This window comes from Neodiprion lecontei, chromosome 6 (genome assembly GCF_021901455.1).
Source record: "Neodiprion lecontei isolate iyNeoLeco1 chromosome 6, iyNeoLeco1.1, whole genome shotgun sequence".
NCBI classification, from domain to species: domain Eukaryota; kingdom Metazoa; phylum Arthropoda; class Insecta; order Hymenoptera; family Diprionidae; genus Neodiprion; species Neodiprion lecontei.
Window position 1 is genome coordinate 26,272,084 of NC_060265.1, and position 21,145 is coordinate 26,293,228.

At 41.2% G+C, this 21,145-nt stretch overlaps 6 protein-coding genes across 11 annotated transcripts in view; 3 read left to right on the plus strand and 3 right to left on the minus strand.

The window, feature by feature from the left end:
• Positions 1 to 5,162, plus strand: part of LOC107219035 (janus kinase and microtubule-interacting protein 3) — a 53,657-nt gene extending 48,495 nt beyond the window's left edge. For 2 of the 3 annotated variants that reach the window (XR_006905020.1, XR_006905021.1), the window contains exons 11-13: positions 453 to 722; positions 3,406 to 3,567; positions 3,665 to 5,162. Coding sequence is in view for 1 of the 3 variants with exons in the window: in XM_046743729.1 (XP_046599685.1) it covers positions 453 to 722; positions 3,406 to 3,429 (294 nt within the window). In the remaining 2 variants the exon portion in view is untranslated. Of the gene's footprint in view, positions 1 to 452; positions 723 to 3,405; positions 3,569 to 3,664 lie in introns of those variants that run through there. The other variant, XM_046743729.1, reaches the window with a different exon arrangement.
• Positions 5,163 to 5,211: 49 nt separating this feature from the next.
• On the minus strand, positions 5,212 to 6,045 carry LOC124295182. The gene is made up of 2 exons (XM_046744078.1): positions 5,792 to 6,045; positions 5,212 to 5,640 (listed from the first exon to the last, which is right to left on the minus strand). The coding sequence occupies exons 1-2, from the start codon at positions 6,043 to 6,045 to the stop codon at positions 5,487 to 5,489; spliced, it is 408 nt and encodes a 135-aa protein (XP_046600034.1). The 3' UTR covers positions 5,212 to 5,486.
• Positions 6,046 to 7,553: 1,508 nt separating this feature from the next.
• Positions 7,554 to 10,989, plus strand: LOC107218901. The gene is made up of 9 exons (XM_046743734.1): positions 7,554 to 7,693; positions 7,901 to 8,161; positions 8,267 to 8,395; positions 8,538 to 8,715; positions 8,791 to 9,164; positions 9,265 to 9,380; positions 9,466 to 9,997; positions 10,077 to 10,297; positions 10,450 to 10,989. Exons 3-9 carry the CDS (start codon positions 8,345 to 8,347, stop codon positions 10,628 to 10,630), a joined length of 1,653 nt encoding a protein of 550 aa, XP_046599690.1. The 5' UTR covers positions 7,554 to 7,693; positions 7,901 to 8,161; positions 8,267 to 8,344; the 3' UTR covers positions 10,631 to 10,989.
• A 13-nt stretch (positions 10,990 to 11,002) lies between these two features.
• On the minus strand, positions 11,003 to 13,346 carry LOC107218892. The gene is made up of 2 exons (XM_015656931.2): positions 12,923 to 13,346; positions 11,003 to 12,284 (listed from the first exon to the last, which is right to left on the minus strand). The coding sequence occupies exons 1-2, from the start codon at positions 12,989 to 12,991 to the stop codon at positions 11,148 to 11,150; spliced, it is 1,206 nt and encodes a 401-aa protein (XP_015512417.1). The 5' UTR covers positions 12,992 to 13,346; the 3' UTR covers positions 11,003 to 11,147.
• Positions 13,347 to 15,012: 1,666 nt separating this feature from the next.
• Positions 15,013 to 16,256, plus strand: LOC107219090 (U6 snRNA-associated Sm-like protein LSm1). Its single transcript, XM_015657180.2, has 3 exons — positions 15,013 to 15,455; positions 15,608 to 15,792; positions 15,900 to 16,256. The coding sequence occupies exons 1-3, from the start codon at positions 15,410 to 15,412 to the stop codon at positions 16,071 to 16,073; spliced, it is 405 nt and encodes a 134-aa protein (XP_015512666.1). The 5' UTR covers positions 15,013 to 15,409; the 3' UTR covers positions 16,074 to 16,256.
• Positions 16,203 to 20,991, minus strand: LOC107219128 (rho GTPase-activating protein 19). Of its 4 annotated transcripts, none has more exons than XM_046743732.1 (7): positions 20,526 to 20,991; positions 19,839 to 20,008; positions 19,554 to 19,763; positions 19,098 to 19,474; positions 18,650 to 19,012; positions 17,689 to 18,483; positions 16,203 to 17,491 (listed from the first exon to the last, which is right to left on the minus strand). In XM_046743732.1, exons 1-7 carry the CDS (start codon positions 20,648 to 20,650, stop codon positions 16,724 to 16,726), a joined length of 2,808 nt encoding a protein of 935 aa, XP_046599688.1. In that variant the 5' UTR covers positions 20,651 to 20,991; the 3' UTR covers positions 16,203 to 16,723. The 4 variants fall into 4 exon arrangements, with proteins under 4 accessions (XP_046599688.1, XP_015512709.2, XP_046599686.1 ...); XM_015657223.2 differs by having other exon boundaries at positions 19,839 to 20,011; XM_046743730.1 differs by lacking the exon at positions 20,526 to 20,991 and adding an exon at positions 20,177 to 20,319.
• Between the last annotated feature and the right edge of the window lie 154 nt (positions 20,992 to 21,145).

The following is a 21,145-nucleotide window of genomic DNA, read 5'->3' on the forward strand; positions in this document are numbered from 1 at the left end:
CCGTTGCCTCTCCGTTGCGCAACTACGTCGTGTTGGTGCCTAAGTCGTGCCGTACGTGTGTGCGAGCGTATGTCGTGTTGTTCTTTACACACATTTAAATATCCGGGTCAGAAGCATTGATTACATTTTGTACCCAGTAGGTACCAACCTGTGTACGTTCGGTTCGCACATACCGGAGTCCCGGATGTCGTGGAGTTGCTTGGTTGTTGTTTACGATTGTATCATAAATTTTCTACGCGCGTTTCGAGGAGCTCGCTCTTTCGTCACCGGCGGTGAAAGATAGGCATTTAAGAAGTTAATATTATAGGCACTCAATCGTAGGATGTAACGAATGAGAAGAAGAATGAGAAACTTTCTTGAGTTGACTGCCGTGTGACCCTAAATGCCCAGGTTCCCCTCTGCATGAAATCTCCTCCCGCCGTTTCCCCGTAACTTTTGATTAATTGTTTCAGGTGAAGGTTTCCAAGGTATTCGTGCCCGAAATCGTTGCAGAATTGGCAACCGAGGCTAAGGAGGAAGAAGCGCCTGGGGAAGAGTCTGATACTCGGATTGAAAATAGCGAGGGTTCAATCCTGGATGTCGCAGGAAAGGGTGAAGGAGTCGCTGAAGTGGTCCAGGAGAATCCTTCGGGAAAGAACGATACCGGAATAGACGTAGTCGAAGGCGGAGAGGTTCAACCAGAGCCTGTAGTGACTATTAACGAGACAGAACCTAAAAAGAAGGTTAGACCAAAACTGGATGGGCGTAAAGTGAGGGAGAGGGAAAGGGAGCGGGAGGGTTGGGTGATGAAGGCTTGGAACAAGAATAATAGAATCGGTTCGATAGAGCAGGATTTACCCGGGAATAGAATATGTTTAAACAGGCTAGTCTTGTACCAGGAGCTTTGCGTTTAAGGGGCGAAGTCGTAAATTGTAACGGAAAGAAGAAGTAACAAGATTCAGTCAGTCAGTCAGTCAGTCAGTCAGTCAGTCAGTCGGTCGATCAAGCAATAAAAATAATTCTCGTTGTAGCGATCACTCGGAAAAAGAGAGTATCAAAAGGAAAAGAAAAGAATACGGACAAGCCCAAAAATGGACGAATTCGTCATTTTGGTTTAAGGACGATTCTGTGTTTAGCGAAAAACGTTCCCGGATTATTGCACGACTCAGTTTCGTGCGCGAATTATTCAGGTACGTGTCAGAGTTGCGCGCACCTGAAACTCCGTAACGAAAACGAGACACGCAAGGAGGAAAGTGCGAAGAGAGAGCTTGAAGCGTCCCAGAATTTTTTCCGAGTTTAAAATACGTGAAAGAAACTAGCAGTTCGAATAATGCGGAACGAAGAGTTGGGAGGGACGCATGCATTCCCGTTTACGATCGAAGACGGTGCAGCCTGTAAACATACTTCATTTCTCACCGTGATATTCATCCCGCATGTATAAAGTGCTGCAGAGTGAAGTGGGAAGAGGAGGTCATAAGTATCACTACACCCGTGAATTTAACGACCCAGAAGAAGAAAAAGAAGAAGTGGACAACCATGATGTGTATAAAGTACAATAAACACGGGAATGCGAGGAATACAAGATGATACAGCTGGATTACGATGACTGTTGCCAGTCAAAAAAAGTCAAAGTTGGATCAGCATAGCAGAGATTTCTCCAGTCAGGAGTCTCGCAATGCATAAATGCGAAGTGCAGTCTGCCCTCAGTCGAAATGATCGAAATACGCAGAGTCGAATCAGATCGAGAGAGAGAAAGACAATGAGAGATAAAAAAAAAAAAATAAATAAAAAGAAAGAGGGAGAGAGAGAGAGAGATTAGATGCAAAAATATTATCAAAGGAATTGATTCTATTCTAACTGGCCGAAGGTCAGTTGATCATAAAATTTCTCTCGCTATAATATCATCGCCAAATTGCGCCTACTAAGCATTATATCTATAATATTATCGCAATTGGAACGAAAATGATAACAACAACGTAATAAAATTGAATAATACAAATAACCGGACGCTCATTTGACGCACAGTATTCTAAATACATGCATATTCGCATCATGCAGCGGATAATTTGGTGCTTTTGTGAGTTTCCCTTTACACGGCTCTTGTCTGCATTCTTCGACCCCTGTTCAACGCCTAATTGAACGTATCCTTGGGTGTAGAATTCTGTTTTCGGTATATTTACTTACTTTAGAAAAGTAGATCCTCGATTCTTTTGATTTTACGGTGCTTATGTGACGACATTGTGCTTACGGTTTTGGGGTTTTACAGATATCAGGGTGGAGCGAAGACATTTTTTTTTTTCAATCTAAATTAAAGTAAGTCGTAATGTCTCTCTGACCAGTTGGCTTTTGAAGCTTTAAAGCCGCTATCTTTTCGAATGACATCTCAACCTCCAGGGAATTTTTCTATTGGAAATCTTGAAAAATCACCAATATTCTTTTCGAGTATTGAACATCAACTTTGATTTGTGTCGTAACTCCAGCTGGATATAAAAAAATTTTCTCGCTCCACCCTAACAAGATGTATTGACAATGAATCACGATCTCACTCTCTGCAGCCGTTGGAAGTATAATTCCACCGCCTATTCAATTAGTGATCTGTTTTCTGCCTCTTTATGCAATCACCTTTCAATCCCCCTTTGCAGTATACAATGCTAATACCGATGTCATTACGTTCATTGTTCCTACAGGCTCTTGCCTCTAGGCATATTATTCAGCTAACGCGTTTTATCGCGCAGGTATAACAACCGAGATTAAATATTTCTTTTTATTTATTTATTTTTTTATATTACCATTTTACTTTCAGCTTTAAAGCATAATTTCTTTTATACCACATTACTTGATAATACAATCCCGCTTAACAATTAAGCTGTAGCGATAACAAACTGGGGAGACTTCTTGATAATGATAATAATTAATATAATCGGCCGCAATTTGAAGCTGGTGCACCAGCGCTCGTTGTTGCGGTCGAATAATTACTTGGTTTTATTTACAACATTACAGGGGATTTAATGCAATTTGCTACTAGCACCTATATACTTATGTACACGTTGTTATTATTACAGTATTATTGTCTTTCTTAAGTAGCATACTATCTACAATATTCTTCCTAATTTTCTTCTCGTGATTTTTATTCCTTCAAAATTCAGAGACCGATCACTTATTCTAATTCAATACTGATATGGGATTTATTTCTATTTATAATCTTTCGTACTACAGCTTGTCTATACGTACAATGTATATGGAATTTGGGAAAAATGCAGCGTCGAGCTGTCATGACCGCAGTCTAGTGAGATTTTTGTTTTTTTACTTTCTTTCGTGGCTTAAATACTCGTCAACTCTGTCGACTACGGTCCTGGTAGCGAGTGGCGCAATGAAAATTCATGATCCCGTTATGAAATAAAAATGAAATTTATCCAATTCTGGCAGGTAATTTACTTCCGTTGGAGATGAGGCCAAGCCGGGCCTTCTCCGTGGTGTGTCAGTCGAATTCACGGCTTTCTCCCCGCGGAAGAGGACCTCGCGTTTTTCAACCTCGAGCTGTTCCTCCTGCGGATGTTGACGAGATGCTATTTTCGATCAGTTAATAAGGTAATTTTTCTCGATGGCAGTTCTCCCGAAAAACGCTAACAAAATATCAAATTTACGGGTAACAGAGAACAAAGATTAAACCAGGGTATTTTTTCAGGACAAATCCGCTGGCGCTACTTGGTGAGTCCAAGTGACGTACAGAGATGGTACGTCCATCGCCTCCTGATTTTTACTCACTTAACTCGCTCAATCGATCATTATAAGTTAGTCAACCCCGAACCTAGCTGTTAAAAATTTTCTTTTCGTTTTGTAGTAATTATCGTAAATAATTGCCCAGCTACTGGTCATGTCTATAGTTGAGCCACAGTAAAAGATGGGACCAGCTGATCCATGTCCATATCAATGTATAATAAACTGAAGTGCCTGTACGAACGCTTGGATGTACGAAAGCGTTCGTTAATTACTGCGAAATGTCGCATTGCTGTCAGCAATGGAATTTTCTGCACCGATGCAAGTGCAACTGTACGTGAAATCGAAATGGAACCCACCGTTATCATCATCGTAATAACCGCAGCGCGATAATCTATCTATCGCGGATAAACTGAATTGGCGTAAGAAACTGCGGTCAATAGCACTTGACAATTGATTTTCATCTCACGATAATTTTACTCAAGAAATTGTTGATAATTTTTGATTTCCTCTTACATCTCTCTGTTTTCATTATTCAGACACTCGAACGCGCCGAAAGAATCATATTATTAACGACGGACAATAATTTTTATTCGACGATTAAAAATATATAATCAACGTAGTAGGTAATGTAATACTTACATAAATATTTTTCGAAACGATACGAAAAAAAAAAAAAAAATAAGTAAACGGTAATAAAAACCCTCGCGCAATCGACGAATCATAAAACCTTATAGTTATAGTTATACATTACATATTTATCACTTTTTACATTTTAACGTGTGTAATCTATTTTTTTGATTTGCCCTTTATTATGCGTACGAATTGCGAACGAAAAATTATATAATTGGTTCTATCTTGCATGCATACAAACCGGGGTAGAGACGCCTAAAAAACGTATCTACCAAATTGGAACCGCAAGTTAAGAGTTTGTGCCGATGTGGAAAGTCTGCAACCTTGTATTAAGATGTTACGTAGAACTTAGGTAAAAAATGTCTAGTCGATTTTTTCTAAACTTTAAGTTTTTAATATTTTACCGCTATATATCGATATCTATATGGTTTCCAAAAGGCTATACAAATATACAGGTGGATCGGCTTGCAGAATTTGTTCAACTTGTTTGGTTGATAAATTCCATTGTAATCGCTACGATCATGCTTCCAACTTGTACTATACACTTTATTGCCTGCTGTATTTTCAGCGATTAATTATAAGCCCGTTGAATTCTAAACGTGTACAGAATAATTATAGTAATAATATACGTACACCGATATTAAAAATTACCTATTCTATAAGTATACATTATATATATACGAGATATATTTTTGAAGAAACACTTTATACTCGTCTTTCGTCGCTGACGAACTCTCGAAAAGACAAGGAAAAAAAATGTTGTTTTTTCACTACGTTTGATACATTTACTATGTATATGATTATGTGTTACTGTATTAAAATATTTAAATCAATATCCAGGTAGTCTTCAATTCTCATAGTACCATACGGCGCACTTGTTTCAATTGAGAAGAAGAATCGAGTCAACGTCATCCAAAAACGTAAGAGAATTTTCAATACACATTAAAGTATAATTATAAAACATTTATGAAAGTAAATATTCATACGTAATCTCGTGATCCTCGTTTGTTAGGAAATCTCATTTAATATTGCAAAAGATCGCAAATGATCAAAGTTTCGGCAGAATTCAAGACTTATATTTTACACGTGTACAAGTTTTGATGGGAAACGAATCTTTCGGATTCCACGCAAACTAAAATATGATTTCAATTCTCAAATTACGGTCTGAAGTCTGTGTTTTTGCAGAAGCGGCCTGGTTCCGGTCTAGCATTGACCCGTCGCAGTCCCGTAGGTTCGTTACTTCCGCAGTTTGGCGCATCTCTTCCCTCGGGATTTGCACTGCCAGCGCTAGTCGATGGCTGCTCGCTCGGCCTAGGTAGAAACTGCCATATTATACTCAAACATTTTATCTCGGAAAAGAAACAAAATTGTCTTGAACTTGTAAACTTGGTATATTTCAAGTTAGAGACCACCATGTTTCATTGAAAAGTTATTAATTTCCGATCAAGTTTAATTGGATCACCTGAAACCAGTCTGCAACAATCTGGCCGAAGGATCGACGTTCCGCTTTATGGACACCATCGCCCCCATGAGCAAGGATGGAACCGCGCACTCCATGAGATGGATACGCTCGGCCAGCTCTGTCTGACGTTGTTCCAGGGAAGCCTTGCGTTTCTCGTAGTGAGAAACCATGTGGGACCAGTAGCTTCTAGATTTCCTGGATATCGCAGCAGTGTCAAGAGACTCAGATGACCTGGTAGTCTCTGAGCCTGGCATTTTGTTCGATTAATGCACTGATTTTGTTTGCCAAATATCTGTAAAATCCAACGTCGTTTACAAGACGGCCGCGTATGAAATATTTAGAGCTACGAAAAATTTTGACGTTCTGTAATCCGACGAATTAAAGACATTTGACAACGGACCAGCTGATAATTCATGGCACGTCTGAAATATCCATTAAATGTCCCGAGAAATATGTATATACGTAATTCTCAAAGATGGCGTCGCGCGACGAGTTTCCGTTGGATCAAAAGCTTTCGAAAAAGTCTTAAAATTCTTGGTGTATAATTTATACAACTCGGAGAAACGGATTGAAGAAAAAAAAAAAAAAAAAATTGATAAGTGAAATATCGAGATGAACTCTCTCCGAACTTTTGGTCTCGGTACCGCAGATCTCGGGCACGGTAACGTCAGCAATGAAAAGGGCGCTAGCCATTGGAAGGACATTGTGAATAAGTATGAGAAAAGAAATGCTTCGCTGGAACGGCGGCAGGCCCAGTTGTCCGAACGCCTTCGCGCCATGGAGTGTGCCCTGCCATCGATGCTGATGAACGCTATGGTCTCCATGCACTACGGGACCGAGCCACCAAGCTTGGACCTCAACAGCATCCTGTCCAAGTCAGGCGTCGGATCCAGCACACCAGACGCTGACTCGAACCAACCGATTTCTGAGGGCTATCAAGTAGAACTCGTTTACAAACGAGATGAGGAACCGCTCGACGCTTACCGGCAAGGTGAGAACTCAAAGGACCCGACGTCAACTTCGTTAAGGAGTTCTCGGTTCGCCACTGGCGATGACGCGCATTTGAATCGCAATACGACCGGCGATGAACAGGTGCCAAGCGATGATGGAGGGCTGTCAGTTTTGAGTTCTCGGGACTTGATCGCCCTCGGGCGAATCCAGGAGCTGGCTGAACAGGAACGTTTGCTGAAAAGGTACATCTGCGATCTTGAAAGCCGTGAACGAACCTTCTGCGAGACTTTGGAGAGGGCCAACAGGCTTCTTAACGACCCATTGGACTGCATGGAGTGTCTGCCCATCTGTCCGGGCGCCGAAGCCAAGGAGCCGCTTTCGGACGATCCGGTAATACAGAGGCTGCAGAAACTCGAGTTTTACAACAAGAGAATGATAACGAGCATGCGGAGTCTCAGGCAGGAGAAGAACGTGCTGATTAAACAGACGGACATGTTGAAAACGCAGCTCAGATCCACCCAAGAAAAGCTCGGTGAGGTGCAGAAGGAGGTGCTTGGCGATTCGAAGGTCATTCCTGTTATAGGTGAACCTTCGTTCACCGCGGTGCACGGCACTTGCAGTTGTGCCTCTACCACAAACAAAGAGAATATTGTGGGAAAAAATGCAAGCCCAAGAACGCTGATGAACCTAGCCGAACAATTCGAGGATGTCTTGGAAAAAGCCAAGGTTTGTTCGTAAGAGTGGAAATTCATTAGTCTGCAATTGCTTGACTTTCAATGTAGCACTTTGTGAAGTAATCGTCGATGAATATATAATTTCTCACAGAATCGAGGCTTGTGCAAATTGAGTGGCCCTATTAAGGAAACTGCAACGAAACTGAAGCAGCTAAGCAAATCTGAGGAGGGGTACAAGTGCATTTGCGACTGTCCCTGCGATCCCGCGACAAAAAAAGTTAGTTGACGAGTGTTTTCGCTAAAAGATTATAAGAATATAATGTCTCACCCTAGGCTTTCCGAAAGGCGCATTTCGCGTAGCTATTTTAATAATTGTTGTCTTTTCACAGCGCTACTGAGGCTCACCGAAAAGCCTGGGGTGAAAAACGAATATGCTGCAGAAATATATTTCCCTGAAATATCGTTTGACCTAATTTGAACGCAGGATGGACCCTGTCCCAAGTGCAAATGCGGACAATTTGACGCTGACAAGTTGGGGGAAACTGGCGACTGGTTTTGTAATAGCTGTGGCGGAGAGTGCGTCTGCGATCTCGTGAGTCTCGACGATGATTCTTCTGAAACGAATCAAGACAAGACGAGAAATTGCAAGTGTGGATGCAAAGACGATCAAATCGCTTGCGAATGCGGCTGTGGAATCGTGAACTCAAACGACGTCGCTGAAACAGGCGATATTTCAAAAACAGTGGTGCGTTGGTGACAAGTACCTGGATTTGTCGAATTTTCTACCAAACACTTTTAATCCTTCGTCAATTCCATCACGTCAAATCGATCAATTTTTGGCATTCACCAGGCTAGAAAATTGTCCGAAGATTTGGACGGAATAATTTGCAAAGATTGCGGAAATTGCAAGTGCGGTGATGACCACTCCATGTGCCCGGATTGCATCGAGGCTTGCACCTGCTCCTGCACTACGAAAACGGTGAAAAATCGTTACACTCCATTACAGTTTATAACGTTTTTACTGAAGAGTTAGCTCCCGACTTTCTGCCAATTGAATTCGAGTGCTATGAGGTACTTTCCATTACTTGCCTCTAACGAGATATTGGTTTCTGTGATAACAGGTGCCTGAAACTTTACCAACTCGTAACGAAATTCAATCAGGCAGCAGAAAGAGAGAATTACAAGACCCTGATACCTGTGGTCCTCGTTGCGCGTGCAGCGATTCCAATATCAAGAGTTCGGAGAACGATGTCGTCGACGAGCTCAGGAGAAGATTCGTGTTTCCATCAGGAAACAGAGGTGGGCGAAAACAAGTCGGTGTGGATTCCAACAACCAACATTAAAATAAACACCATATGACTCTTGGTTCCTCAGGCAATTCTGACCTGCACCCATGTTTCGAATGCGAGCAGTCAGAACCTTGCGACGTTTGCTTTGCCGAAGAGCTGAAGAGATTAGACGAATCAAAAGTCACCGCGCGGTCCGTTCTTAAGCAGTCTTTCATACCCGCTTCGTCAATACCGTGCGATGAATGCTTGAAATTCGGTACCCAACGAAGCAAAGATGGTGGGAAGACAAGTCAAATGTGCAATCTGTGCCAAGTGCGGGAGATAGCAATAGTTGGTGCTGAGAAGATCTCAGAAATAATCGTTGAAGATGAAGGAAGCGGAGACCAGATCGTTTCAAAAAAAACTCACGACTCAAATTGTCCCTGCGGTTGCGACGCGACGGTGTCGACAAACCCAGATGTAATCGTGAATGATTTAAAACTTAATTTAAATTGCTTAGTGAATCACTTCATACTATCGTACATACTCATTGACAAGCCGTATTTTATGCGTATCTTAGCAGTGCCTCTGCGGATGTGACGTAGATGAGAACGTTCATCGGACGATCAAAAAAGACAGTTGTCCCTGCGGGTGTGGCGAAACGACAGGCCAACACGACGCGTTGCAGGAACCTGGGTAAGAGGGTGGAATGCTTAAACAGCTGGAATCGCAAAGTAATGACACGAAATTTTTTTTTTATATTTCTCAATCCCGACTATAGCTGTGACTGCGAGTGCGCCAAGGGTGGAGTGCACTGCGACTACTGTTGCTGCGTGGATTCCGTCGTGAAAATGTTGAACGATGATAAAATGAAGCGGGAAAAATCCCCGGAGACTTGTCCTTGCATCGAAGATAGTAACCGCGAAGCCGAGATGGAGCGTCTGGCCAAAACGCTTCAGCAGGAGGTCGACTCCATCGGCAGAAAAAACTACGTTCTCCAAAAGCTCGTCGCTCAGTGCGGCTGCTCCTCATCCCAAATTATCCAGGGCTCCTGTCCTACGGATGGTTGTCCCTACCACGACCCTGCGCCGTTAAGGCCAACCATTTCTGGTCTGCAGACAGCCGTCGAATTGCTCCGTGTGAAAAATCGCAGCAAGGATGGAATGATCGCGGCTCTGGCCGAGAATCTGAGAGGTATGGTAGACCCTGGGAAAATAATCGAGAAGTTGACTACTTCAGTACCCGCGGCAACCGAACAAGACTTTGACCAGTGCAGGCTGTACAATTATCTGAACAGCTCAGATTTCGTCCAGGTGAATTTGTTGAGGAGAAAGTGGAAGAAATTTTTCAACCCTCTCTGTCTTCACGTTTCTCATACTTCTGCATTGACAGATTAACAGCGTACTGCCGAGCCGGGATAAAATTTTCCCTCGAGACCAAGAATCGGAAATTGCTGAAGCTAGGGACCCGGAAATAAATCAATCACGTCGTGGCGTTCCCCCGCCACGAGACTTTGCAGTCGTGAATAAGATCTGTGACGATTGTCTTCTAGTCGCATGGAGACAACCGAATGATATTTCGTTCGTCAATGGTTACGAAATCCTCGTTAACGGGTAAAATTACCGCCACATTACGCTTACGATGATATCAGTTGACGATGGAAGGTGGAGTTAGTCGGAAATACTGTAATCTAATTGATCGCGAGATTAGAGATTGAGTCCTGACAATCTCTCCACGAATCTAAACCCATTGGATCTTCCTGTAGGTATTTGGCAAACCGCGTTAGGTCGCCCATGCGCACCGAAGCACTCTTGGTTTCTCTTGACACGTCACGCCCGGTATTGTTAACCCTGTACTCAGTTGGTCCCGGAGGATCCTGCTCCGAGCCCTTAAGGATTACCCACCCACACTGTCCCTGTATAGATAACCAACACGTCTTCGGATGATCACTGATCAGGTACTCGTTTGTTCTATTTTCTTCACAGGGATTGAAGCCTTTGCAATGTTGCTATTTCAATTTATGTTGCAAAAGTTACTGAAAGCTCAGAATTAAACGTAAAATTGTCTTGTGTATTTTCAAAAATTAATAACCAAATAAAATTGAGATTTAATATAATCTTTCGTATTCGTTTCGTTCGAGCCGCAGAGTACCATGGGAGTAAGAAATTTGTCGGGCCGTTTTTTTTCTTGATAGTACAATTATGACGAGAGAAAGGTCGGTATTATTTAAGCGATAAGTAAATTATTTAATTGATCAGATGAGAAAGTGCGTGTGTGTACAAAAATTGAGTACCATAAAGTATTCACAGTTATTGAGCTGGGCTTATGTGGTTCGATGATAACACTGATGGTTTATTTTGATATCGTGCTTATATTATTGTAAGTGAGAATATTTCGTGAATTAAAATTAATTACTGATGCTTTATCGACACCTTGAAGAATGAGCAAACTTTGGAATAATTATCAGGAATTATTGGTCCTTGGTATGTAGAAAAGTTTTCTTCGATCTACGATATCGTCGATAGTACTAAGATCCGGCCACACATCGGGTACCTTGAAATACACGCCAACAAGAGGGGGCTGAAAGTTGGGGGCAGTCAAAGCTCGTGGTAGCACGTTGTTATCTTGACTGGGAGTGTAATATATTTCCGTCGTTGTCCCGGTTTCGGTGGGATAGTAAGGATCGTCTTCCAGGACGTTGGGTACAAGCGGTTTCAAGGATGCCGTATAATCGCGTTGGGGAAATTCCGAGGTCAAGGGCGTTGTCGGGGTCGTCGTGGACGGTCGGCCAGGAGTCTGAGTGGACTTGGCACCCACTTTGTCCCAACGAGGATAATTGCTGTTTTGAAAGCTGAAGTGGGATTCCATGGTCCGCGTATGTCCAAAGCCGAAACGTGACGTTGTCGACTCGAAGCGTTGTTCTCTCGAGTTCATCGTGAGCTGATCTTCGCCTGACCGAACTCGAGGAGATGCTGGCTTGCTCTTTATCTGTTCGTCGAAGTAGGTACCGAATCGAGCTTGTATGGGCAGATTGGAGAACGTCTGCCGGTGGTCGCTCTGCCAGTTCTCGCTGACGTTGGACGTCTGGTAACCGAAGGGAAATTTATTATAAACTCCGAATTTTTCCCCTGAAAAACTTTCCCTGCTTGAAACTTGCTGTGTTCTCCGATCGTCCGCCCAGCTTGGAACCGTGTTCGAATTGTTAGACCGCTCGGGTGAATTTACTGTACCAAAATGGAACCGTCCAGCGTTGACCTCCTTACGGACCGTTGAGTTCTTCTCGGATGAAAAACCGCGGAAGAGATTGCCCGTCATCCATCGACTAGGTTGCGTCGTAGTCGAGGTGAATTCTGACGAGGTTGAAGGTTCGTGGGCCATTTTGCCGAGCCGAGCTCCCGCCTGGCAGTCAACGAGGTACGCGTGATCGCAGATCAGAGCCTCTTGCCGGAAGGCGGTCATCTCGGGACAGAGATAAGAAAACTTGTTGCCCTGGTCATCGCAGTTGTAGTAAATCCTGCAGTTCGACGGTACGTCGGCGTAGTAACCAGTCGGGCGGCCGGCGCAGGTGAAGTTGGTATTAATTGGCTGCGCCGTCGTATTCTGCGGGCATTAAGATAAAGCAGACAATTTTCACATCCAAGTCCGTACTCACAATCGTACCGCATACTGTCAGAGGTCATTGCGGCAATTACGCTGCCTCATTACCTCCACGCATGAATAAGAAGCGGAGGCAGTCTCGAGTTGCGCAATTCTACATGCCTACGTAGCCACAAAAAGCTAAAAGTCACTGTATTTCATTTTGAAGGTCCTCTGCTTTGTCTACGCGACTACGGGCAGCCTCGAATGCAGCAGTCGCACTCAAGATGCAAAAATCGGTATGCAAGTCCGTGTTCTCTCCGGACAACAAAGTTGAAAATCGACCAACGTTTAGAGAAAAAAAGTCCATAAATAATATCGACCAAAAGTCTTACTCGTTCGAAGTAACCGGTGATAATTGGCTGCTGGATTTATTACAGTTTGAAGGAATTTATACCTATGTAATCATAAGTCATAATTACTTTAACTTGACGGACGTACTTAAGATCGGTACAATAAAAATATGCGTAAAACCAATCGTGCGTTTTTAAAATAACTTCAAACAGCGAGTTTAATAACTGTTGATGTTTATAAAACGACACAGTAAACTTTGGATAACTTTAATTTAGAAAAAAATTAACAGGAGTAAGATAGTAACTCACGAAAAATTTTTGGAGCTCTGCAGCGGTCAGGGTGATTACGACAAACAGAGTAAAAACGTCTCCCGCCATGTTGTGGAAAAGCTTGAATCGGCCGCGAGCGATTCGATTCAGAGCCGAGTATCCACTTGGACCGTAATACCGGCGAACGTACGGCCAGGCAATCTCGATGGTAACTACCAATTACATTGTCTATGGATCGTAGGATCATCCGCTGGAAGGCCTTTGCCTGGCTTGCCGAGATGCGCCGGGAGTGAAAGTAAGAGCGATATACATATACAACATATCGTAGGATGAAGGAGTCAACGCCGGGCACCACCTACTTTACTTTTGTCAGGATTTCACACTTGTCTCGCGCCTTCGGATCCGGGGACCAAAACGTTTTTATGCAACAGACGAAAGGGCGTTACAGCGGAGCAGTTTTACAATTAATCTTGAAATCAGCGCAGTTACGGCGCGCTTCCGAATCAAGTACAGCAGAAAAAAATTCTATAAGATATAGATTTATTTCACCTTTCCGGTACAACGCAAGGTCGGCATGCCCAAGTTTACGTCCCGTGACACTGGTACCTGTACATTCCAATGTGTCTATACCCGTGATTTTGTGATTCGTTATTTTCTATCATCCTATTGCACTATTACGATATCGAGAGAATTCTGTATTAGGACGGGAGTAACACTATATTTTCAAGGCATGATGGATCGGACACGGAAATACGAAACAAAATTTACGCATCGAGTTACGTAAAAGCTTACATGTGTACGTATGTTTATCCTTGACATTATAAAATACTTGAGCATGATTGGCAATCAGTAAAAGTCACTGTATCTGTAAGATTCCTTGAGTCATTCTAGCATTGTGTTTGTTTTGAGCTCTATAATGTAACAACGCAGGCCACTGCACGCAGGCAGATGTATATTTGCGTCATACGTTCGCAGATTACGCATTGTTTATAGAAAAGCAAAATATTTGGGAATAAAATCGCATATACAATTCAATCGCAGGCTACCGAAAAGGGAGGGATACGTCAATTTTTTTCCCAAATATATTGGGGCTGAGTTCGCGTAATTGCGATGTATTCTGCATTTTCTTATATACATTTTTGGTTCAATCACTCTGACGCATCGTTCCTCAAGGTCATGGCCAAGTAGTTAATTACTCCTGGAGCAATATTAAAAAAGAAATAATCGATACAAAATTGAAATGTCAAGAATGCCTAGCCTCTTGTCACTAAAGGACACTTGGTCGAATTACCATACAACTAAAACAATGTGTATATCTTCTCAAATCAAGTAGGTACCTTGATCCCAATCAAATTAATCACACTCGATATATTCTAAATGAAATCGGTCCTGGAAAAAGTGATATTTACAAATGTCTTTGAATAATTACTTGAACGCGAATTCTAAAGTTAGGATAGTACAGTAAATCCTCAATTATCCAAACCATGACTTGATTTATGCTTAATTATCCGGACGTTGACTAAAAAAATATATTTTTAGCGTGAAATATACAACGTTGGTCGCTAAAAAATGTGTAGCAGCCGTTCTTTAATTGACAATGGACGACTATGTAAAACCAAAGTAATAAAATAAGCGTTTGGTGTTTGAAAAAGGTTCTATACGTACTTAGATGTTTAATGCAGACTGCTTGACGATTGAAATCAATTATACGAACTAGGCTCATTGTCAGTCCTAATTAATTCGGATAATCGAGGTTCTACTGTGGCTGTCGAACAAAGTACTATTTTTAGGCATTTTTTGGCATTTTTTGGCGAGCCATTGGTACAGGTACCAAAACTTACCAAAGTATAGTTTACGTGACACACAATATCGTTCCGGTACACCTTGGTTCTTATACCAGTGGATCGGCAAAAAATGCCTTTTATTGCGGATTTGAAACTGATCAATGTTGCTATCGTTCTGCAATAATCCGTCCTCTTCCTACGTGGATGATGTCAATATTTTCCGACCTTCCTAAGGTATATATTAATCCGATAGATGTAATTTGTTACTTTTGGTTTTAATTTAATCGCTTCAGGGGGTTTCCCACTTTAGCTGCTCACAGCGTTCCACACGTCATACAGGGCGTGTTCGGAAATTGACTGAAAGTTCTGTCAGTACTGAAAACGGTTTAGTCCAAGTGACGTATACTGTAGATTTTCATTACTGACAGTACGGTCAGTCAATTACCGAACACGCCCACAGTTGGTGGAAATCGGAAATCATCGTTGAGCATTTTCGAATTTTTCGTAATTTGAAGATTGTCGAAGTTTGTCAGTAGAGACATCTCTGTTAGAGAGGAACAGACGGAAATGTCTGTCGCCCCAGTGAGTTCGTCATTGCCCTGAGTTTTGCCTAACGTTATGTACATACGGTACATACCTACGTGTGTGAAGGCCGGCGTTGTTACTTGTGGGGTACAACGCATCAGCGAATCGGTAGCTGAGTAACCAGTCTTTGATTTAATTAATATAAAATCTCTGAAAAATGAACGTAGTGCCCGGAACAGCGTCCCTCCTCGAAGAACTAGACAGTACGTTTGATGTAATTAGTTGGAAACCGTTAGTTCTAGCGATTTATCGAAATTTAGGTTATGTTTACACTTAACCATAAATGTAAATATTTTGATTAACAATTACACCAGTAACACCAGATAAATTAATCACGCCCGAACCGTTCGTTTAGAAAAGCTAATGGTTCTGTTAAGAGATGGTAGAACACTTATCGGATATCTCAGAAGTGTTGATCAATTTGCCAACCTGGTCCTTCATCGAACTATCGAAAGAATTCACGTCGGCAAAGAATATGGAGATATTCCTCGGGGCGTTTTCATCGTCCGAGGCGAGAATGTTGTTCTCTTGGGTGAAATAGTAAGCACTCAATTTTTTTATGCTCAGCAAATCAATATTTTTAGTCTTCCAGCTCTGTACGCTGGCGCAAAAGTCCTGCACTATAAACTTACTGAATTTCACCTCAGGATGGGGACAAGGAAAAGGATCTGCCACTATCTCAGGTGCCCGTAGATGATATATTAGATGCTCAAAGACGAGAGCAAGAATTGAAGCAAGATCAAGAACAACTGATGAGCAAAGCTCTGAAAGAACGAGGCCTCTCCTACATTCCGGATTTGGGGCATGATGACATGTTCTGACCCACATCTATTCCTACAACAAGTTCATTTTCGTCATCCTCGTCATCACATAAGTCTGACTGAATGTTCAGAGAGTTGTTCAATTCTGTGAAAGCAAAGGGAAATAGGTGAAAGAAAAACAACAGACAATTGTTATACATAAGGCGTGCGCTATAATATGAAAATATATTATTGATACACAGATCTGCCGGTACGAATGAATCTCGAAAAATCTGTTATTCTACCTCTTTTTTTTTATACAAATAGTTATAATGAACTGTCACGAATTTCGTTCTTGGCTCATTCAGAATGAAGAATATTTTTAAATATTTAAACCCACAACATTCATCATCGTCATTTACAACTAATATGATAAAAACTTAGCATATGATTGAAGTCTAGTACAAATATCACGTAGCAAACTATTTGCTATACATTATACAAAAATTTCGCACAGAATTCGTATTCGATATCAAACTAATACGATTTAATTGTTTATAGACAGCTCAAAATTACGTAAATAATAATAAAAACTGCTTAATAATTTAAACAAATGAAAAAAACACATTAGGTAAAACTGTAACAGTGTTCAACGCAATTTTTACTACACAATGAAGTGTCGTAAAAGTAGGTTTGAACATTAGATTCAATGTATATACTATAATTCCACTTTAAAAAGAAGTCTCTTGTAATGTTTCCTTCGCTTTTAGTGGTTTCAGTGTAGATTCACTCAATTGTTTGTTCCATAGAGTTTGAAATTTCAATTCATTTGTAACCTTTTTGTCAGTGACAGATTTTTTAGAATCGTCACGCTGGAGATTCGTTCCCCTTTTTCTTGGTGATTGGTTAATAACCTCATCAATTTTCTCTGGAGAGTTACTGACACTGTTGGTACTACCAGAAACTATGCCAGATGTATCGGAACTAGGTTGATTTCCATCTAAGCAATGCAGAAGACTATCGGATAGTCTATCTTCGTTAAGAATATTTAAATCTGACTCAGATTGGTCAAAATCGTCAGTACGAGACGTGAAACTTAAGTCAACAGGACTCGCAGTTAGTACGCTTCGTGATAATAGATATTCTCGAAATGTACTTGATATGGAAACGCTACTTGCCTCAATTATTTCGTTACAATATTCGTCTTCTATTGAGGTCACAAAATTTCTATCCTCATTTAAATTTCCGAAGTTTTCTTTGGTCTCTGTATTACCTTGATTGTCAGTTAGTACCAACTCACCACTCATACTGTCTATCTTTTGACACTCTTCCAAAATGGATGTACAACTTTTTTTCTGTGTAAGATCCAAGTTTGGTCTTTGAATGTTCGAACCAGAACTGCATGGTGTGCATCCGTTATTTAATGTTGCAAGATTGCATAAGTTTGACCCAGAGATCATCATCACTGGTTTTCTTGAGCGTGGAGTCATCATAGTTTCCTGTCAGAAGTTTCAATTAATTTCGATAAAATTTTCATGACTTCTTCATTTTTACGTTTTGAGATTACCTTTTTATATCGAGTAGTAGCGGACATGCGGTTTAACCAAATGCAAACAATGAGCACATAAATAGAAAATAGACACGTAAAAATGACGGGATGAAGAGTGAAAACAGAAAGTGCAGAATACATGCATACCTGCATAGCTTTACTCATCTTCGTCGTGCTTTGAGTAATTGGGCTCATGCTTTTGTCGTGGTATGCAATGGGCGTCAATGTGCATTCATTAGCTGTAGCAGCAGCAGTAGCAGCAGCTAGACTTTTTCGTAATAAATTCTTAGCTGGTGTCGATGTACGTGCCGTATATGTGTTGCAGAATCTACTCAATACTGTTGAAGCTGAATAGCTTGATGTTTCAGAGACTGAAGTTTCTGTCTTTTGTGGAGAAATTTCAGATTGTATATCAGGCATAGATTTCCTGGGAGGAAAAACCACTTCTATGTTGGGTCTTCTTCTTACAGGAAATATCGGGTCTGAATTTTGCCTCACGAATTCGCTATCACTCATATTAGAGGCAGCCTCTGTCGAATAACTCTCAGGTTCACTTAATTGGCGTGAAAATCGTAGATTTTTTGAGGTATTAATATCTCGCAAGTTGGAAGCTTTGCTTTGCAATTTTAATGGACAGCTATTCTTGTCTGATTCACGTTGACTGCAACTTTCCCTGACCGTTTCTGATGATTTATTTATTGGAGCGTTTTCAAATTTTTTGACGCTTTTCTCTGCGCTAATATTTATAAAATTCGCAAGCAGCATTTTCTTCTTTGACTTGCAATGCCCCAGATTAGACGTGTTCAAGCTCCCTGTGCTGCTGCTTATATGCTTTACATGCAGTAGATTATCTGCTTCCAATGGCTCGTAGATATCCGGGCTCAGTTCATCATCTGATTTACTGAAGAGCGTTTTTGGCGGAAGCAATGATTTCTCCAAGCTCTGCTCAATGCATGCAAATAAGAGGATTTTAGTATCGTCGTTGCATTCACTTGCAGAGGTTGTTAGTACAAATAGCCATTAGCACAAGACATGTAAATTTGAAAAGAACATTGACACTGACAGCATTTGTGTGGTAAAAGCACATAAGACAATTTGTATTACTTACCGACGACAATATATTCTCCTCGCTACTAGATCTGGTGATATTGCTACAACCAATGTTGATGTCTACTGGTTTTTTATGGCCTAGTATTTTCTTTTGGAAAATATGCTTCTTTATTGAATCTCCTAGGCTTTTGGTTCTCAAATTCTTCACCTGCCTAGGTGTCCCCTGTCCGTTTTCTTTATTGAATTGTTTAACCAGCCTGCGTTTTTTCGCAGATTCTGGCATGGCCTGAATATGAGCGTACAACTGCGCTAATGCTGCCTGTGTGTCTTGTGTGGAGTTTGCTTTGGCTGTTAATTTATGATCGACAAAACTAAACACTGTGTGAGCTGTACCAGTTGCATCTGATATTGATTCATTTAGCTGTGAATGGAAAGAGTGGTATGAGACTTGAGAAATTCCGTTTCAAATAATAAAAAAAAATCAAAAACATTAAAAAGAAGCTCACATCATTTTTTGTAGGACTCAGAAGTTTCCTTTCCTGTTCAACCCAGTAAGCTCTAATATCAGTGGCTAGTTTTGGAGGAATGTCAAACATTTCAATGCCTTTTGTAATCATGAAGGCAACTAGTCCTGACAAAGTCTGTGAATTTATGTGCAGAGCTTCAGGTGATAGTTTCCTTGGACACAGCAAGTGCGGGGTGAATAATGTTGCAAGGCTATCACAATTCATTTTGTTGCTGTGTTCAAAGCTCGCAGTCTTGTTTAGCAACCTTAGAACATATCTAAGCAGAATCCGGTTTTCAGATGGTAATAAAAGCAAAAGTAGCTGTAACGATCTAAGGAGTCTGCATTCGTTTGCTTTCATATCACCACACCATAGCTCTGTTGAAAAAAATCAAGGTTAATGAATGACTAAGTTTTATAAAGTCTGTTGGGATCATGTAATGGGTATGAGATTCACCAGCTATTTGACAGTGAGCGGGATAGTGCAAGTCTGTTAACAGTGGCTCTGGTAATTCAGCTAAGAAACTTTTTAAAACGGAAGCACAGTCATGAACACTAAATTGGCCATCTTCAAAGTTTAATCGGATTCCCTGATATAGTGCATTCTTCAGGTCTTGTTGCCTGGTGAGCTTTCCTGTTCGTCGAAAAATCCCTTCTTGTACGATGCCTAGATTAAAACATAGGTAACGTTTATTAAGGGTATATAGTTGTATTGTGTGTATAATTGCTGATTCAAACTTACTTTGTTCAGTTGACAGATATTCAATCAGCTGTTTGACTTGAGTTATACCCTCATGTGACAAAGGAGCACCTTCTATCACTTCCTTCTGTAGATTGATGGTTGACTTAGGCTTTTTTGAGAAACTTATCAGGCTCCATTTTTTGAGCTTGACTTTTTCTGCCACACAATCGCTACTGGAACAAGATAATATAATTTCAACTGGTGCTTTATGGTTAATGAATTATGATTAAAAATATGGATACATTTTTCATAAGGTTTAATAGATTGCACCACAGAGCTTTTCCTCCATCACCAATATCAAGCCAGCACAGCAATCAGTCACAACTAAAAATACAAACCACAAACAGTACGTCAGACAGCATCTCGTGCTTGATACCGAGGTTGAGACTAGATTTTTGGCTTCTCGCCATACACTACCCAACGCATGCAGAACGCATTGACACGAAGGAGAACAGTTCTTGGACATACTCGCATCCCAACTAAATGCACATTGACACAACCATGTAGGGATACAAATTAGGATGACAATATCAGACGATGAAAAATGCAAAGATCTGTTGGTGGTATGGTAATTCGAAAGTATATCTAAAAATAGGACTGTACGATACGCAAATTAGATAAATTCTGCGAGCTAACGTCGAAACGTTTGGCTTGACAGTTAACCGATTGCAGTAGAGAATAACTCACTCTTCAGTGTTGAGGTCCAATTCAAAGGACAGGTGCATCCTGACGAGGGTGTGAAATTGTTCAGAATTAACTTTTCGCATTCTGTAAGCCAACTTTCCGTCGACCCCTTCGTTAAAGTCTTCCATTTTCGTTATTCAAAATTTCGATTAACGTTAAAAATCCTCAACGCGCTGACATGTTTTACAACCGACGATTCAAATATTACGAGGGCAAACATACACACACCTACGCGTTCTTGGTCAATGGCGGTTATGTTCAATCGAACTACATGCACGTATTCGGTACTTCGTTATGTTCGTAAAATTGACATGATGCGTGGATTTTTTATGGCCAAGCCGCGAGCAAAGGGGATGGATGAGAACATCGCCGGTATTTTTTTCCTGGTTATTACAAATTCGCTGTATATTAAAGATATTTTTCACCGACGCCGCACCACTGCACTATGGATACCATTTCGGTTTACAGTTTCCACGGTAATGGCGAGTCAGGTGACACTATGCCAAGCCATCTGATTAGTCCACGCGGTAGTACTCGAAAGGTGGCGTGCGCATCGTTTACGTGGGAATGGAGTGAACCTAGCGTGAAACGGGATATTTTGGCACTTCGTCGTCGAGTGGCAA

Bases quoted from the DNA above. Each gene is read 5' to 3' on its own strand.
- LOC124295182 (XM_046744078.1), bottom strand. From the start codon at position 6,045: ATGCCAGGCTCAGAGACTACCAGGTCATCTGAGTCTCTTGACACTGCT. The intron at 5,641-5,791 runs GTGATCCAATTA...GTTTCTACCTAG, and splicing joins TTGTTGCAGACTGGTTTCAG to GCCGAGCGAGCAGCCATCGA.
- LOC107218901 (XM_046743734.1), top strand. From the start codon at position 8,345: ATGTGCCCGGATTGCATCGAGGCTTGCACCTGCTCCTGCACTACGAAA. The intron at 9,381-9,465 runs GTAAGAGGGTGG...TCCCGACTATAG, and splicing joins GACGCGTTGCAGGAACCTGG to CTGTGACTGCGAGTGCGCCA. The intron at 10,298-10,449 runs GTAAAATTACCG...ATCTTCCTGTAG, and splicing joins TACGAAATCCTCGTTAACGG to GTATTTGGCAAACCGCGTTA.
- LOC107218892 (XM_015656931.2), bottom strand. From the start codon at position 12,991: ATGGCGGGAGACGTTTTTACTCTGTTTGTCGTAATCACCCTGACCGCT. The intron at 12,285-12,922 runs GTGAGTTACTAT...TAATGCCCGCAG, and splicing joins CAGAGCTCCAAAAATTTTTC to AATACGACGGCGCAGCCAAT.
- LOC107219090 (XM_015657180.2), top strand. From the start codon at position 15,410: ATGAACGTAGTGCCCGGAACAGCGTCCCTCCTCGAAGAACTAGACA. The intron at 15,456-15,607 runs GTACGTTTGATG...CCGTTCGTTTAG, and splicing joins CCTCCTCGAAGAACTAGACA to AAAAGCTAATGGTTCTGTTA. The intron at 15,793-15,899 runs GTAAGCACTCAA...ATTTCACCTCAG, and splicing joins TTGTTCTCTTGGGTGAAATA to GATGGGGACAAGGAAAAGGA.
- LOC107219128 (XM_015657223.2), bottom strand. From the start codon at position 20,650: ATGGAAGACTTTAACGAAGGGGTCGACGGAAAGTTGGCTTACAGAATG. The intron at 19,764-19,838 runs GTAAGTTTGAAT...GTTTTAATCTAG, and splicing joins ATATCTGTCAACTGAACAAA to GCATCGTACAAGAAGGGATT. The intron at 19,013-19,097 runs GTGAGCTTCTTT...TTCCATTCACAG, and splicing joins TGAGTCCTACAAAAAATGAT to CTAAATGAATCAATATCAGA.